Raw genomic sequence first — 18,884 nt, 5'->3', positions numbered from 1 at the left:
AGCATTGGATTAAATTTCAGATATTTTAACAGTTCTGTTTTTACCGAGGGCCAATTTGGCTATATATTCAGACTCTAAAGATGAGAAGGAAACCATCTGCTATCAATTTATTTTATTGGAGTATTGGTGTGTTGCTTTACTGACATACCAGCTATAAAAGTCTCTGGGCTTCTGGAGGACAACAACAATATAACAGTATCAAATAAAAACAACATACCTTATCTAAATACCGTAGAAATATTTTAGATTCATCTTCTTCAATTTAAAAAAAAAGTCTTATATGTGCAATTAATCCAGAATTTGTCCCATATAGAGTGTTACTGACTTTTAAATATTATAGTCCAGTTGATATAAAACTGCCTAGAACTAGTATGGACACTACCTTCAAAATACATTTTTACTGAGAGATTTACTCATCATCAATTCATTACATTTGGAGCTCACTTAGAGTAGAGACCCTTTACATTTATTTATCTGTACCTGTGCTGCCACGATGATTGCCACATGGGAGTTCTATAGAATGTTCTTTGTTCACAGAAGAACTTCTAACATAGTGTGGATTATCAGATATGTTTTGTGTCACATTAAAAATAGTTTTTAATATCAAATGAGCTTTTCCTGAAATATTTTAGAATTAATTATAGGATTAATTTTTGGCTCTTGATGGAGTGGAATCATAATCTTGGTCCAATTTTCTCTCTGTGAATTTTCTATGAGCTTCATGCCCCACGTGTCAGTCAGATTGAAGTGATATGATTCTTCTCTATTTTTGTTTTCAAGCAAGTGGTTTGATCCACAGAAGTAGCAGGTTGTCCTATTGATTTGCCAACTACATTACTACAAATGGTGTCTCTCTCCCTGGGAAGCTTTAACCTTCCCCCGGCTTGACTCATTCCCAGAAATCCATTCTTGCCCTGTTTTCAAAGCAATGACTTATGCTTTAATTTGGCAAAGTCACTTAAAATCCAAAAGCAGATATTCATGCATTTATTTAATAAATATTCATAATAGCAACAGTATTGCATACAGCATGAAACACACAGAGATAGATATAATGGTAAACAAGACAGGACTGGTTTATTCCCTTTGAGGAAGTGTAGACAAGATAATGATATCTACAGCTATAGTGTTCCTTAGGATACAGAAAGAATCAGGGAGTAGAACTTGAGAAAGTTCATTGATCTTGCTAATTCGAAGGAAGAATATGCCATTTAGATATGAGAATATTAGGAGAAAGAGAAGTTATGGTGTGATAAAATTATTCTCAGAATTGTAAACAAGAGTAAGAGTTTCTTTCCTTATACAGGGTTATCCGAACATTATCAGAGAGCTCCCATTTACTTTGTTTCACTTTGTATAAACACTAAGCTTGGGAAAACCAGAAAGTTCTGCCATTGTCATACATCAACGTGGTATAATAGAGCATGTTTTAAATGTAGATGTCATCACCACATATTCTAAGTGACATGTCACTTGTCAGTTTACAGGAGTGATAGTACAGAACTGTGGTTAAGAGCATGGATCCTGCAGCCGAATTGCTTCGGGTCTAATTCTGACTCTGCCACATATTAGCTGTGTGATTTTAAGTAACTTAACCTCTCTGTACCTATCTTTTCTTATCTCTACGGGGACACTAATTGTATCTACCTCATAAAGCTGTTGTGGGATTAAAGGAACTAATGTATGTTAAGTACTTGAAACAGTCCCAGACACACAGTAGGTGACATCTAAGTGTTGGTCACTATTTATCTCTCTGAGTTCAGACCCACCTAAAGGATAAATTGCCTAAATACCCTTTAAGAGTTTCTGTTTAAATCAAACTGACAAATGAATATGAAAGTGCTTTATAAAATGCCAAATTCTATGTTAATGTAAGAGATGGTTATGGTAATGATGGTGATAACAAGGCTCATGTCTTACTGGACACATATTTGTAAAGGAGAGCATACTAGAGATATGAAAGGTAGGAGTTCAAATTTTAAATGAGCCAATTAATAGTGTTCTTTGTTGTAAGTGGGACACCTGGACACATAAACATGTACATGTATTTATTTACCTTCGAAATTCATGAAAATTGTGTTTCAGCAATGCTAGTTTTTAAAAATCCCCACATTTAGTAATGCGATTATTTCATCAGATATAGCCACTAGAAATAGCCACCAATATATTATAAAAGACATAGAAATGCTTAATATTAATTCAATTATATTTTTAATAATTTACAATAACTGCATTGGGATAGCAATGATGGTTATACAACTCTGAAAATATACTAAAAATCACTGAATTGTATACTTAAACAGGTGGACTTCATGGTTGGTAAATTGTATCTCAATAAAGCTGCAAAAAATAGAAAAAGATTAAAAATAAAAAATAAAAGAACTGTATTGTAAAAGTTAACAAAGACTGGGCAAATGCAATTTGCAATCATTTCATCTGGCCAAGTTTTATACTGTCTTTTTCAATTAACTTGGCACCCATATGAAAAAAAAATTTAGATCTTGTCATTTTTAGATAAAAGCATGGCTACTAGATCTTGATTTTTTAAATCTAATAAGTGCAGCAATTTTTATTTGCTCTTCAAAATAGGTATGTTTATGAGAATGGGGACTGTATTCTGATTAAGATGCACAATGTAAAAGCTGCTCAAAATAAAATTTCTTATGCTAATTTCATTTAAACAAGAATAAAAAGCCAACATTTAAGTAGAATGACCCCCTCCAGCACTAGCCTTAAAGCCTACCCTCCTTCTACTGTTTTAATAAAGTAAGCATAATAAAAACACATATTGAACAATGCTTCTGCGTCAGCTAAGTCCCCTACATAAATTATCTTGTTTAATCCTCACGAAAAATACCATGAAGAAGACACTGTTATGATCTCCAGTGTCCAGCGTGGGCTTTAAAGTTGGAAAGTACAAGATTCAAATTTTGGTTTTGCATTTGATGCAAACAAGTCTATTCAAATTCCTAGCTTTTGTTTATTCATGTGCTGAAATGGAGATAATAATACCTATCTAAAAAGGATAATAAGATTAAATATCATAGGAATGCACAGGATAAATTAAGGACTTAATAAGTATTTACTTTCTCAGAAATTTTTAGTATTCAGTCATCGAAAGAATGGTTGGATTGAGGAGTAAAATTAGGAATTGTAGTCATGAATTCCTCATAGTAATTTACTGCTGTGGGAAGCTAATTCATGTCTTAGTTTTATGATTTATAGTATAAGCATAATTCTTTCTATAGTCCAATGTATACAAGAGAGTTTCGGTAACATCAATTTATTTATGTAAAATTTCTGACAGAAATTTAAGAGAATTAAGAGAATTAGCTTATATATGTGTGTGTGTATATATATATATATATTCTTTCTGTAAATTTAATTGACTGTGAAAGTTATGTAATTGGCTGAAAGGTTTGCATTTCTAACTAACAATGGAAGCCAGTTGGTAATCAATTTAGAATAATTATTAAATTTTTATAAATAACAAACTGTTTTTTAAAATTAACAAGAATGTAGGAAGTAGGTAAATGTATATACCAAACAAGGTTGCCATTTGTTCATTGTTATAAAAGCTATTTTAGAAATGAGTAACATGCAGGTTTATTTATTATTCTATTATTTCATTTATTTGTGTACATATTTTACATTCTACAAAACAAAATGTTTAACAAATTGGTGGCTTTTAAGAATAATAATTTCATTTTCAAACTTGGTAAATACAAACCCTCTCAAAGGTCATCAAGGCAGTCTAGAATTGGGTGCGTATATTATGTTGAATTATTTCAGGAAAAGTATAACTAACCTTGAAGATATACCTATTTGCAAATAAAATAAGTACAGTTTTATTGTTCTTAATGTGGCAAATGTGAATATTGACTGTAAAATCCTGAACATGGGCATATATCTAATTATTTACATATATACTTGAAGACAGAAATAGGAAGGAGGCTCTATTCTAATCTTTAATGAGCATCAGGGATTAAGTGATTCAGGATAAATAGACCTCTCCTTATCTCATTTATCAGCTGCTGTTTTCAGTGGTGTGCTTTTTCCCAAATCACTATGTTCTGGATATCTGAGTCTGTCAATAATATCTATATAAAGATATTTTATCAGTGGAGAGGTACCTAAATTTCAACATCATAATAATGTCTGCCTGGCTTCTGGACAGTGGCTTAGCATAAGTAACATTTTCCTCCTCTCAACATATTCTCCAGTTGAGTGTTCAAAGTCCTTGTGCTGCATTTGCTACTGCAGACTCTATGCTGGAGAAAAGTGCACTCTTGTGGGGAAACATTAAAACCAGCCAGACTAAACCCTTCTGCACCATGGAGCTGTTCACAAATCAGGACTGTAGAAATGAAACAGAGTAAACAATATATATCTGTTTTGGCACTGGATCACCACAGATGTACAGCGAATATGTTTACTCTCAAGTCTTAGATTGTAAAAAAGAAGTTACTACTCCATTTTCCTTCTATGAACACAAGTTTCTTATTTTAATATTACCTGTACATGTAAATTTTAGGATAAGAAATTAAGATAATTAGAAGAGAAGCTCTAGTAAATTAACATAATATTTACATAATATGAATAATAAGATTGTCCTGTTCACATAGTAACCACTACTTGATTTTTAAGTACTACTTTGGTATATAGAAAAAGAAACAAAGCATTACATGTACATTTTTGTAAAGACACATCACTCATACATATATAAATACAGTACTTGCAGAAAATGTGATCTGATGTTACACAGAGAATTCCTGTATCAACGTAACTAGTTTATGTTTGTTTTGGGGAGTGACATTGAAGAATTAGATGATGGTACAAAATTTTTTATTGTTGAGCATGGTTCATTTTTACTTTTGAATAGTAGTTTTATTCCCATGCATACTGCACATATTATGTGTTTATGTGTAAGTATATAAAATACTGTTATTTTACAAATATGTGAACTTTTTCTTATAAATATGCAACTGTTATTAATCACTTAATAGGTGATTGTTAACGAATTTATCATTGTTTAAATTATTAATTAGAACAAAGAGATACCTTTATAAAAAAAACTTTAACACAATAAGACTATTCAAAGTCAAGCAAGCATTAAAATGGAGCACCTTATATTATTTAAAATATCCACTCAAGATAGTTGTGATAAAATTTATGTAAGATGAGTCATGATTTTACTTTGTGTTGTTTGTTCTAATTCCAAACATGATTCTAAAATTGAAAATCAAAACTTCAAATTACCCGGGTTGTCTAAGTTGAAATAGACTTTTATCCAGTTATCCTTATTTAGCCAAATAGGTTTTGTGACACATGATCAGCACAGCTATGGGAAGATTGAGGTGTTGCTGCTGGCACATCAGAAATTTAATAAATCAAAAGCAGCCATGGTCTATGAGCCGGTAAGTCTGGCACCTTTGAATTCATTACATTCCATTAAATATTGCACTTATTTATTACTTGCCTTTGATCATGAAATCAGAAAATTCCCATTTCCCTGGCAATATACTTAGGTTTCGGAGACTGAGCAATCGTGATTCACATACAGTACTAAGTTGGCAGTAGGGTCATTGTGGTTACCTGCTCCAACAACTTTATCAATGGATATGTTGGTGGCATCCAATTCCTTGGCAAACTCGTGAACAGCTTGGGTAGGGTCTTCATATGTATGTGGGTCAACATAAGTCCTGAGACCTGGAAGTTTTACTGTTTGAGGAAAGAAAGAAAGGCGCAATTGTAGCTAGATTTATAAAAACAATTATAGGTCAAATTTTATGACATTGTTGGTTTAAAAAAATCCCTACCCCACAAGGTGCACAACCTTCAGTTTATTCTGTAGTATCACAGAAACTGGCAGTGACATTGGACTAAGTGTTGAAAAATTTAAGAAAACATGTTCTCTATGATGAATTAGAAAAAGGAACCACAATGAGGAGCTTTCTTTGCAAAAACATCAGAAGGAAAATGCATATTCAAAAAAGATGATCTTAAGAAGAAAGATAATTCAGAATTGATTAGACCTAGTCATTACTACCAGGAGCAACAGTGAGTGAATACCATTATGCTATTGCATATTTATGATTACACTAATGTCATAATAACCACATATCTATTACAATGCAAGATTGGAAAATAATTCAATACAATTATAAGGTGAGATAATGGCTGCAATTACAGATAAATTAAATGATATATAATGGCATACCTTCTGACACTATATTGCTTATATTAACTTCCACAATCAAAATCTCCCACTGTAATTACAAATCTACTTTAAGCTGTTAGTATGTGTATACATGTATGTATTATATATACACACCAACATAGTATCAGTTAAATATAATCATATTGTGTAGCTTTACGACATAATTAGAGGTAAAATAAATATTGTCTATGAGTTGAATAATGGCGCCAAGGAGCTAAGTTCCAAACATAAGTCATATATATAATTTATTAAATAAAAATCTCCTTCATATTATATTTATTCATTAAATTATTCTGAAGGTAAAAATGTTCATATCCTATAGTTAAAATATTACAGACAACTGATACAGGATAATCATTTTAGATTTGACTTAATATTAATAAGATTCCTATAATTTGGAAAAATAGCAGTGGAGACAATTTGCAATTTTCAATAAATTAACTTTCTCTAAACAAAAACCCTGAGTTTTAAAAAAGTGATTCCAAGATCTACTAAAGTATATAAATATGATCTAACATTAAAGGAAATTGCAATGTAACTCCTATGGTATATCTGCTAAGACTGATTTTGCTTTTAATTTTGATAACATTGATAGCATTGTTTTAGCACAGAATATGGATACTTAATAGTGAAATATATTTTCATTCATTACATTAAATTATAACAAATGAAATCAGATACTACTGTTTCCAATATTACTTTGTAATGGGAGAATCTCATTGATGAAGTTGCAATTGAACACCCTGCGTGAACCAATCATTTCTTTGAGTTAGTTTAGTAGTTTGTATTAAATAGTTGTGGAGACTACAGATGCCTGCAGTTTTTCTGGGAAGCCTCAGTACGATGGACATTAGGCCAACAAGTCTAGGATTTCACAGTATGTGTTAACAAATGATCAATTCTTTGAACTACAAGACAACTTCATGAAACTCATAGTTATAATGCATTACCATTTATGTTCTTATGAAGCTTTCGTAGAGATTTTGAGTAAAGAAACATAAGTGTGAGAATAAACTGTTGTAAAAGAAATGGTGGCTGAGAGAGAGGTTAGGTAAAAACTCTGTTTTCCTCAGCTATTATTTGGATGACTTTGACACAGCATAACAGAAAGCAGGGATGGTGGTGATAGGGCAAATAGAGAATGCAGAAGAAAAGCTAACACGACTCCTACTTCTGCCTGGTGCTGATATAGCTACAACAAAAGAGCAGCCACTATCCAGCTTGAGGCGAGGTGTGGATAATTTGAAAGGACACCACTATCTAAAGTCAATATCCACAGAAATGGGGAAATACAAGTTCTGTCCCTTGCTTTGGGCAAACTCTGAGTGAAGTAGCTTTTGAAGTGAGAACTTCACTTTTAGAGTTTTGCATCTTGAATAACTTGGCAGAAAAGACAAGCTAGGGCTCTGTTAAAAAAAAAAAAAAGCTATGCTATTCAAATGCCTAGCATGAGAGACTGTTACACAGTTCTCACTCAATTTGATAGACCTCATTGCCCTAATGAGTGTTTTTATTGTTAAGAACATTTATTTACAATTATTGATATAATTGAGGTTTCCTAATGGTAGAATTTAAGCTTAGAAATGTCCATTTCTTTTGAGCTCACAGATCAGCTTGCATGCTTCTTCCATATAAGCATGAATCCTTCCTTTAAAAACAGATGGGAGAGTCACCCTTTAATACAGTAATCTATTGTGTTTTATTATTACATTAAAATAACTTCTAACATTATCAGTACTAAAACCCTTTACCTTTAAAAGAAGAAATTTCTTTAAGATTAAGGAAAAGTTATCATACTTTTCTAGATGTGGAGTAAGAAAAACTGTAAAAGTAACAATTACTAAAATATGTTAGGAAAAAAGTCTTGTTGGAGTCTTTTCATTTAGTCAATTTAGTTACATTTTATGGTTGGAAACTCACATCAGATCGACCCTATAATGTGTGATCTTCCAGTTTTTATTTGCCTTTACTTAGTAACAGTAAGGTAAAGAAATCTAGCAATCTTTTTCAAGGAAATAAAATGAGACTTTAAACATAAGGTAAAATGGAACTGTCTTGTACATAATTATAACTGCTTTACTTTGCTGAAGTTAAGAAAATTAACGTGGGGGAGATTTCCTGCCATCAGAATTTACAAAGATTATAAAATGAGTTGTTAGGAACAATGTCTCACATATTTTAAATAAGCATTGGCCTTAAACAGTCTTGAAATTGTGATTTAGATTTACCCTTCAGTACCAGTCAGCTTGTAGAGAATATATGTATGATTAATACCTATATGCAATACTACTATTACTAAATAATTTGAAAATTAAATAACCATTCCCAAATAAAATCCATCCTATTAATTGCTATTGATTAAAATAAAGTGAATTTCTTCTCCATCCATAAGACATTTGGGGAAAAAAAACAAACATAAACATATACACCCCCAAGTAAAATCATCTGTTCACTGTAGAAGTCGATTTTTAACTGCTGACCCCAGAGATTCCAGGAATCAGGTGATTCAGGCTGCAAGGCACATAATCCCTTCACACCAATAATTAAGGGCAACATACAGAGTAACTGGGCTCTGTCATGAAAACCAGAAAATAAACACATGCACACGTGTTAAGCTGCACTACTTTACAGCTCGTTCTGTGCAAACACAATAATTTACATTTCCATTTTACCAGCATGAGTTGCCCTAAGGATAGCAAAGAAGTAAAAAGGCCCAGCCAGAAAGGGCAAGGGGACAGGATCTTAGGAGGTGAAACACATTTCTTTCCTTTTGAAGCAATATTATAGGATTTGTAACAAGGCTGTAGGGAAGAGTTCGTAGCTAGAGCTTTTTAAAGTAATACCAAATAAATGGTCTGAAATAAACCAGCTGTAGTATTAAGAGGCAGAAAGTTTATGACATGCATATAAGTTACTTTATGCCTTTGCAGCCAGGATGAAATGCATTTCTCTTTTGTTTGTCATAAGGATATTGTGCGTTTGAAAAAAATTAAAGTTTCAACAAAAATCCACCATAAAAACAATAGCAAAACAGACTGGGACGATAGAGGAACCTGTTTAATAATTGGCACACAGAAATTTACCAAAGCTCAAAATTCGTAAGATGTAGACTTCCCTAAAAAAAATCAAATCAGCACGGTCTTGCTCTAAAGATGATATTTACAACAATTGTCCAAGTCAAATTGAGGGTGACTTAATCCACAAGAATGCCACTGCTCTAATTTATGCATAAAAATTGTAACACTAGTGTTTTCTGGGCCCATTGAGAAAAAGAAAGACAAGTATCCTGTAACTTGTTCAGGCATTCTTTTTAGACTTTTGAGTTGGTCACCTAATTAATCTGGACTGATGTGATGTTGATTTTAGGAATGTAGTACTTTGGCTTTTTTGTGTGAATTATTTTATAGACTCTGCAATTGGATGAACAAAATAATGCTTCTGCAAACTCCTATACTGCTTTCATTTCATATCAATTTATATTTTGAAAGGCATTATTTTCAAGCTACTGTATGCTTCCTGCAGGTTAGCAACAGGTAGTCAAGTTTTTTACTTGAATTACAACTAAAGCTATCATTTTTAGATGATAATCCAACAGCTGATGCAAAGTATCATGTCAATTTGCAAATAATTTTAGAAGGCAATAGTGAATACTAAAGAAAGTAATGCTTACAAGACTACATTAGTTATATTGAGATTATTTTGGAGCACATAAGCATGAGTATAGTCTTTGTACTAATTTCCATGAGAACATGCTATTTAAGCTACTGATTAGTAATTGCCACACTAAGCTAAGCCACAGTTTGGAACGCAAAACACCGGGAACGATTCATTTCACCAGGGAAAAAAAAAAAAAAAAAAAAAAGTAAAAGTCTTTTTGTTAGTTGTAAACACTTTGTTTCTTAAATGTGTATTTAAAAAAAATTAAAAGGGTAAATTAAAATGTTGAGAGAAAGTTCTGGCTTTACTACTAGTTGGATATCATGTAACTGCAAAATAAACAGTTTATTTTAAAGGCTCTTTCTAGGTTGGTTGATAAAATGGAATAAGGCACTTCAAATAAACAAAGGTTGTTTATATTTACTTGGCAGTTAGGAAAGAGAAAAGCCTCCTATTTAGAGTTTAGCAAAGGACTAGTAATAAGGAAATTGAAGATACGCTTTGCATTTCAGCCATGCAGAACAGACTACAGTTTCTACTACCTATCATGTGCGTTATTTGAATGTAAACCACAGATTACCCTTGATTTTAGCTTAAGTATGCTGAAATGTACACATGTAAAAATTATTTAATGCAGAACCATGAATTTCCCTCTTTTTCTAAAATAAATTTAATGTACTCAGTTTTTCCATAAAACTACTTTTGAAGTCTCTTTGTCAGGAGGAAGTTAACCAATTGTAAATCAGTAACTGCTAAAACTAAAATGGTGAAGCAAAACAAAAAGCCAAGTTTAGAAACTCACAATGCCCGTTGCCAAAGTGAAGTCTTTTTTCATCTGCCCCATGTTTTGACTTATAGCCACAGAACCTGGAGGTAAATCAAGGAAAGTGAACACATAAGAGGAATATATTTAAAATAGTTACCTATGCTCAGAATGTGCAAAGCATAAAAATAAAACATTTTCTTCAAACAATTAAATGCTTTAGTGAAAGTTTAATAACTTCATATTTTCTAAATCCTCTGAAGAAAGCCCCTCTCTCTGGGGACCCTGGAAAGCTGCCTAATGAGGAGATACACAGAGTTGCTTCCCACTGTGCAGACCCTCCAGTTCAGTTTTTATAATGGCCTTAGAATGTGTTTATAGTATTTTTTAACAACTTCTGTTAGAAGGAATGAAGGATAAAGTCTCCATGGGTAATGATTAGTGCTGTGCAGTGTTACCCCTGTTCTGGGTGAGAAAGTGTCAAGGAAATCTGGGGTTATTTGAAGAGTGAGGAGATAATTAGAGAAAGAAAGTAAAAACTAGGAGTAGTGTCAGAAGAGAGAAGAGGAGGGGTGCATGTTACAGAGTGGGGACAGGAATTTAATGTAGAGCAGAAAATCAAAACTAAGGATGGAGAAACAAAGAAAAGGAGGAGAAAGAGAGGACCTAAACTACAAGTAGAGACATTCTTATATGTTAAATATGTTATTGAGCACACTCTTCACATTTTAACAGCAATCAATGGCAGCAAACAAAGCAACAATGAAAGTGAATAGTAAAACAGACTGTGAACTCACCTCCCAATCAAAACATAGATGACAACAGTGAGGAGAATAATTGCTACTGCCGCTGAAATGGCAATCATGACCACTTGGCTACTTTCACCAGAGATGGAGAAAGCTGTGAAGTTGAAGAGAAAAAATAAGAACAGGTATTATAATCATGACTAACATCTACATGGAACAGTTGATTGATTAATTAATTAATTAATTTGTGTTCTACTTTTACCTGAAGTATGGCTTAATGTCTGATACAATGTTGAAAGTATTCTTTACTTAATGTTTAAAAAAATAGACATTTCCCATAATTTTGCTTGAAATTTCTACCTAATTAATAAGGGTAAATACTTTGTTTCAATGACATCAATCAAACATTATCTAAATGTCTCCTGTCCAAAATATGCTGTACTGGGTTTCTCTGTCCTCAATGGCAAAAAACTCGTTGAATGAAACAGAAGTTATGGGAGGATCTTAGAGAAGAGACGAAGATTTCTCAGCATAAAATTATAAAAAGCTTTCTAATTAAGCTTGTTTTACCTCCAATATCCATATTCATTTGAAAAGTGATATAATACATGGACCTCAACACATACCACCAACAAACTGTCCCTCTATTTCCTACCTTTATAAATGGCCCATTTATTCACCTAGACAAATGGTTGGCAAAAAGGCCCAGGAGCCAAATCTTGCCCATCCCCTGTTTTTGTACAGCTCACGAGCTTAGAATGGTTTTACATTTCTTTTAACAGTTGTAAAAAGTCAAAAGTATGAGATTTCATGACATGTGAAAATTCTAAATCTAGGAAGTTCAAATTTTGCTGTTTATAAATAAAGTTTTATTGGAATATAGCCACAATCAATCATTAATTTGTATATTGTCTATGACTGATTTTATGCTAGAATGGGCAAGTTGAGTAGCAGCAACAGAGAATGATGTGCACAAAGCCTAAAATATTTATTATCTGGCCTATTAGAGAAAAAAGTTTACTGACTCTTGACCCAGACCAATGCTTCTCAGACTTTAATGTTCACAAAAGCCACTCAAGAATCTCTGGAAAAGCAGTTTCAGATTCAGTCAATCCGGAGTGGGGAATGAGATTGTACATTTCTTATGAACACACAGGCAGTGCTGATTATGCTGATTCCAGACCACAACATTTTGAGGAGCAAGAATCTAGACCATAAATATAAAATAACCTTCTCCTCTCCATCTCCTAATCATTCTGCCTCCAATTAATCACCAAACACTTTTAAATATCCTAGTTTAAGTCTTCATTTATCTTCTGAATTATAATTAGAAATTCCTAATTTGGTCTCTGTTTGTATGCTTTTCACATATTTTATCTTTCAGAATATTCCTCCTAAACCATGAATTTGACCATGTCATTCCTATGCATAAAAGTTTTGCATAGGAAAATTTTGGCTCTCTATAACTTTCAGGATAAGATGCAAATTTCATAGCAGAGCATGTAAAAGCCATTTAGAATCTTTTTCATGTTTAAATCCCCAGCCACATCTCCTACAAACTCCATAAGCATCCTAATCTCTAGATATTTTTAAATACACACAATTCCTGGAACAGCCTCTTTTATGCTCTTATTTGCATATGTTGTTCTTGTGGTAAATGCTGATTAAATACATGAACACCTCAGGACTCAAAAGAAGAGCAGATTTTAGTTATCCGAATACTATCACCTCCCCAGGAGCCAACATGTCATCTTCAGCCTGAACAAATCTAAGTTTGGAAGATTTTCTCTAAAATATGTGGTTTTAGGGATAGTTAAATAATGCAAGAAAAGAAACATGACAGATAGGTTGTTAGGAGTTTCCTGTGAGTAGCATCTGAAGAAAAGTGCTCAGAGTGTGGCAGGATGGCACACTCATAATATAAACTGTTGCAAGCCCTTTATTCTTTACTACCAGCAAACTATTGTTTATACCTCTATGGCAGTCACAGGAGTGCTTGCTCAGATGTTCCCGCTGCAGAGAGTACAGTCAGCAGACAGCCTCCAGCTGCTGCACCTTCAGCTACAGCCTTCAAGCACAGGTTATGTTCCCCTTAGTGACTTAACAGTACTGGCAAAGGGTTACTGGAGCCTGGCCATCCCTGCCCAATGCAACACTCCTCAAATGGGTGATCTGTGCTCTGAAACTCCCCATTGGCTTGGCCAAAACCCTTAGAGCTGCACTGCTGTCTGGGGCTTCCCCTCCTCAACTCTTTCTTCTTTCCCTCCTTGCCTTTATAAATGACAGACCTACATCTCAGTCTGAGGTTCTGCTTGCCTGGCTCAGCTCCATCTGCCTTTTATCCTTCACAAATATTTCTCCTATAAAGCTCTTGTAGTTTCATCTTGGTATCTTCCTCCCAGAGCATCTGGCTGTTACATCCCTATCCATTGGCTACAGATCTGTGAATGATTTGTGAAATAGCTTAATCCAATATTTCAAAAATGCTCCATAAACATATAGTGGTGACTTGAACTCATGCTTTTCACTTTGCATATTGTAATAATTTATAGAAAGCAGCAAGGTTTGAATTCTCTGGTTATTTTGATTAGCCAGTTTATAAAATAAAGCTCAGTGAAACTGGGAAGGGAAATATGATAGAAGAAAAAATAATTCTCTATTTCTTTTTCTGTTGAAAACAGAATTAAACTAGAATTTCTCTACAGTTTTTTCTGTCTCTAAAATATATGACTCACAGAGGCTATCTAAAGCACATAACTAAATCAGATCATTTCCATTGCTAAAATTAGCAAATATGTGAATGAATAATAGTGATGAGTTACATAGGTGTCTAATAATTTAATGTAATTGATAGCTATTACATTTCTTAATAATTCAATTTGAATGTTTTCTGCTCCCTCTGTTTCTATTCATTTCCATTTTACTCCATCCTACGCAGAGTGCTGGCTTTCTCTCTCAAAAGAGTGATTCAGAGTTCATTCTTTTGAGTCAGAACTCCTGGATTTATATTTATTTGCTGTGTGACATAATTTTGTTGTTTGAGAATTAAATGAGTTAGTACTAGTAAAACACAGTAGTGCCAAGCATACACTAAGTGCTCAATAAATGTTACAAACGTTTATATCATTTCCCTGGTTAAAACTTTGCAAAAGTACTCTATTTCCTACAAAATTATAGATGATGAATGCCTAATTTTTACATAGAAATTTCTCCATTTAATGATTCCATTCTCCCTTTGTCAGGCTTCCTTTATGTCCCCTAGTAATAGGGCCCAAGAAAGTAAAGTTGTACCATTTTTACTCTTCAAAACAACAAATAATGAGGGTGTGAGGCATTAGGGAGCGCGAATTCAATTATCCCTGGGGTTGTCTTCTTCACAGCAATATCCAGTGAAATCCTCTCATTTTAAAACTCAACTTTATTCCATAGATTGTTATTCTTGAAATTCTTCAGATGTTCAAATTATGGACTATTTGTTTAAACGCAACACACATGCACAGTGAGTACCTACTATATGAGGCTATATGAGGTACTATTTTAAGCACTTTACAAGTAATAACATATTTAATAAACATTAAAATCTCATGAGTTATCACATGATGTTCCCCAATTCCCAGATAGAAAAACTGAGACATGGAGACTTGAAATGACTTGTCAAGTTCACCTTAATAATGCTCATCTGCTCTAATGTATTTGATCTTAACTCTCACTTTATCCCTGGTTTTCTTGTGCACAAAGCACACACCACGGCTTCAGTTTTTCCCCACTGAGGGTTTCCAAACAGTTGGACTATCTGCTTTTCCAAACATGCCCTAATGTCTGTACTTCTTGTATTGGTGGAAGCTACCTTCATGCTAGGAAAATCCTTTTACTCTTTTATACTCCGTGCTTTCTATGGGTCTTAGCTTAGTATTTTTTTTTCATGTGCAATAATTGCATGGTTCAAGACTTCATATCCTGGAGATTCTAGGTTTGTTGCCCCCACTGACTAGATATGCAAACTCAGAAAAAAACACACAAAATCTGTATCTTAGATCATGTATAAAAGGATACAATAGTATCTGAATAAGTTATAGAACAGAATCAAATGAGATGTTTATCATACTGCTTTATATACTGTCATGTAGAAACATGGATTGTGGAATCGATGTATCCCTTGCCAATTGTGTGACTTTGGAAAACTTCCTTAACCTCTCTTTGCCTCAGTTTCCTCACCTGTAAAATGAAGATGATAATAAATATCAAATACTGACATACAAAAATAAGATATTTTAAAGCACTTAGAAAAAAAATGTGCTCTACTCTGCCTCCATCACTTCCCTATAAAGTTCAGAAAATGTTATCTAAATTCCAGCTCAAAATACATCGTGTTCTACCAAGAAATATGCATACATGTCATGAATGAGACATTCTTATGTAATTAAAAAATTAAGACCGGCCAGGCACAGTGGCTCACACCTGTAATCCCAGCACTTTTGGAGACCAAGGCAGTCGGATTACTAGAGGTCAGGAGTTCAAGACCAGCCTGGTCAACATGGTGAAACCCCGTCTCTACTAAAAATACCAAAATTAGCTGGGTGTTGTGGCACACGCCTGTAATCCCAGCTATAGAATCACTTGAACCCAGGAGGCGGATTTTGTAGGGAGCTGAGATCTCACCACTGCATTCCCACCTGGGTGACACAGCAAGACTCGGTCTCAAAAAAGAACAAATAAATACATAAATAAAATAAAAAATTAAAACTAGAGGGAAAAAGCAAACTGTTCAATACAAACATAAGTCTTACGTCTATTTTTTTAAAAAATCAACATATAACAAATAAGATTCTTATTAAATACTTCGAGCATTTAGGAATATGTCATTTTGATTTAGTAAAAACAATAGAGAGAGTGAAACAAAAAAAATTTTGTCTTTTACCTCCTAAGACAAAAGGCATTTTTTTCTCATTTATATTTAAAATCTGGAAATATTATGGTGAAATAAGGGCAAAAGTAAACTAACTTTTGTAAAAAAATTAAAATGTGTAACTCACAGTTTTTAAATAAATGAGGAGGGGGAAAAAGGCTCATATTTTTCCATCCTTTTTTCCTCTTCTCTCTCTCAATCAATGGAAGCATTGCTAATACAAAACTTACTTGGCAAAAATCCTAAGACCCTGAAGTTTTCAAATGAGATATTTCGTAAACCTCAGACACTGAAGCCTCATTAGAAGTTTATGCAAAAATGCTACCACAGCAATATCTGTAGTAAATCTGGAATTATATTAGAATTTTAAAATATATTGTTTTTGCAAATTTACTTATCAGAGAGGGTTAAGTGTTAAGACCATGTAATATTACAGGGATGTTCCCAAATATGCATAAAACATGTTTATCTGATAGTGCTCTGAGCCTTTTGCCTCATAATATACCTGATTTCTACCACGGGACACAATAAATACTAGCTTTTGCTAATTCTATGATTTCAGATCTCTCCTGATAAATCAAATATAGATTTTGTTATTTCTGTTATTTCAAATATTCATTTAAGTCCCAGTACTTCGGGAGGCTGAGGTGGGTGGATCACCCTGAGGTCAGGAGTTCAAGATCAGCCTGACCAATATGGTGAAACCACATCTGTACTAAAAATACAAAAAAAATTAGCTAGATGTTGGCACGTGAGCCTGTAGTCCCAGCCATTCGGGAGGCTGAGACAGAAGAATTGCTTGAATCAGGGAGGCAGAGGTTGCAGTGAGCTGAGATCATGCCATTGCACTCCAGCCTGGGCAACAGAGCAGGATTTTGTCTCAAAAAAAAAAAAAAGAAAAAGAAAAAAAAAAGATATTGAGAAAAGTTAATCTGTAATCATTTCAGAAGGAGAAACTTTCTTTGTACCACTTAACATTTGCAAAAAGTCGTAGAAGTACTAACGTTAAGTTACACTTATATTTTATTATTGAGCCATCTAAAGTTTTTAATTTGTTTTAAACCTTGTTGGCACTTGCATTTCCATCATATTTCATGTTTTGTTTCTAATATCCTCTGAGGGTGATTTCTCCATACACATTTTATTGTGAGGATTAAAAGAAGTCTTTTAAGAATAGATTTACGTATTTGAGGATGGCAGCTCTCCTTTGAGTAGAATTGTCATGGTTCAGCTACGAGCAGATGATTTCTAAAAACATTAGCATTTCAACACCTGGTAGAATTTACAGCTCCTTATTGTAAGCAGCATTTCTAATTGTCTGACAGAAAGTGTGCCATAAAATATGTACTCCAACATGAGTGAACTTGATGGAATAAATACTATATAACTAGAATGATTCCCATATTTTTAGGCCAATCATGAAAGTTTTTATCAGGTATCAAATTTGGACACAAAAATATACCAATAACAAGGAGATTTTACGTCAGGAACAAACTAGAAAATGGGAAACACAGGTGTCGGGGAAGAATGGGGAATGGGAATGGTCAGAAGACTATTATATCTCTTTCAGCAGAGTGTTGAGCATTGGCAGACCTTTCCTAGGTAATCTATTTCTAAAGGGTGTGCATCTTCGCTCATCTTTCTAGGCTACCTTACAACAGTGAATTTAAGTTGTAGAAAACTGATAGTGATACATATCCTTTTTCCTTTAACAATTGAAATAGCACTTATTTACTAGAAAGACAACTGATTTGTGCCCTGTAAGAAAGATGACCTCAATCATTACGTTTATTACCCTCATTGAATATTAACCAGTTTGGGATACATTAGCACATTTTTAACATTTTATGATTACCTAAACACACGCGCGCGCACACACACACAAACACACATAATTATGTATCTGTTCTTCAGGTTTTTCTTAGAACAGGTTTTAATCTCTTGCTAATCTGTTTATTAATGAGTTAAGTAGCCGGGCGCGGTGGCTCACGCCTATAATCCTAGCACTTTGGGAGGCCGAGGCTGGCGGATCACGAGGTCAGGAGATCGAGACCATCCTGGCTAACACGGTGAAACCCCGTCTCTATCAAAAATACAAAAAATTAGCCGGGCGTGGTGGCGGGCGCCTGTAGTCCCAGCTATTAGGGAGGCTGAGGCAGGAGAATGGCGTGAACCCGGGAGGCGGAGCTTGCAGGAGCTTGCGGTGAGCCCAGATCGCGCTGCTGTACTGCAGCCTGGGCGACAAGAGCAAGACTCCGGCTCAAAAAAAAAAAAAAAAAATGAGTTAAGTAAAATCATTAACTTCTACTCATTTTATATTAGTGCCATAGACATAATTTTACCTTTTTGAAAATTATATTTTAGCAAAGGGCTTTTTTAAGTATGAAGAAAATTCATTTAAAAAAAAGAAAAGTTACTGGAAAAATGTTTGCCAGTTTTAGGCCAATTTTAGCCAAATTTGGGGTTAAAGGAACAGGCTATTCAAATTACTTCTGAATGTGAATGAAGTGATAAAACACATTTTAGAAAATCCTTATTCTCTCTGTGATATGCTATTGAATGTGTTAAGGATTAAAACAGAATTAAGATTCT

General features: G+C 33.7%; 1 protein-coding gene across 5 annotated transcripts in view; it reads right to left on the bottom strand.

The window, feature by feature from the left end:
- Positions 1 to 18,884, bottom strand: part of EPHA3 (EPH receptor A3) — a 367,456-nt gene that overhangs the window by 57,354 nt on the left and 291,218 nt on the right. For all 5 annotated transcript variants that reach the window (XM_002813414.4, XM_054551689.2, XM_054551690.2 and 2 more), the window contains exons 8-10: positions 11,438 to 11,540; positions 10,680 to 10,744; positions 5,596 to 5,721 (exon numbers count right to left, since the gene is read on the bottom strand). In XM_002813414.4, coding sequence (XP_002813460.4) covers positions 5,596 to 5,721; positions 10,680 to 10,744; positions 11,438 to 11,540 — 294 coding nt within the window. The remainder of the gene's footprint in view (positions 1 to 5,595; positions 5,722 to 10,679; positions 10,745 to 11,437; positions 11,541 to 18,884) is intronic.

Source organism: Pongo abelii, chromosome 2, assembly GCF_028885655.2.
Source record: "Pongo abelii isolate AG06213 chromosome 2, NHGRI_mPonAbe1-v2.0_pri, whole genome shotgun sequence".
NCBI classification, from domain to species: domain Eukaryota; kingdom Metazoa; phylum Chordata; class Mammalia; order Primates; family Hominidae; genus Pongo; species Pongo abelii.
This window is presented reverse-complemented; position numbering and strand designations above follow the sequence as displayed.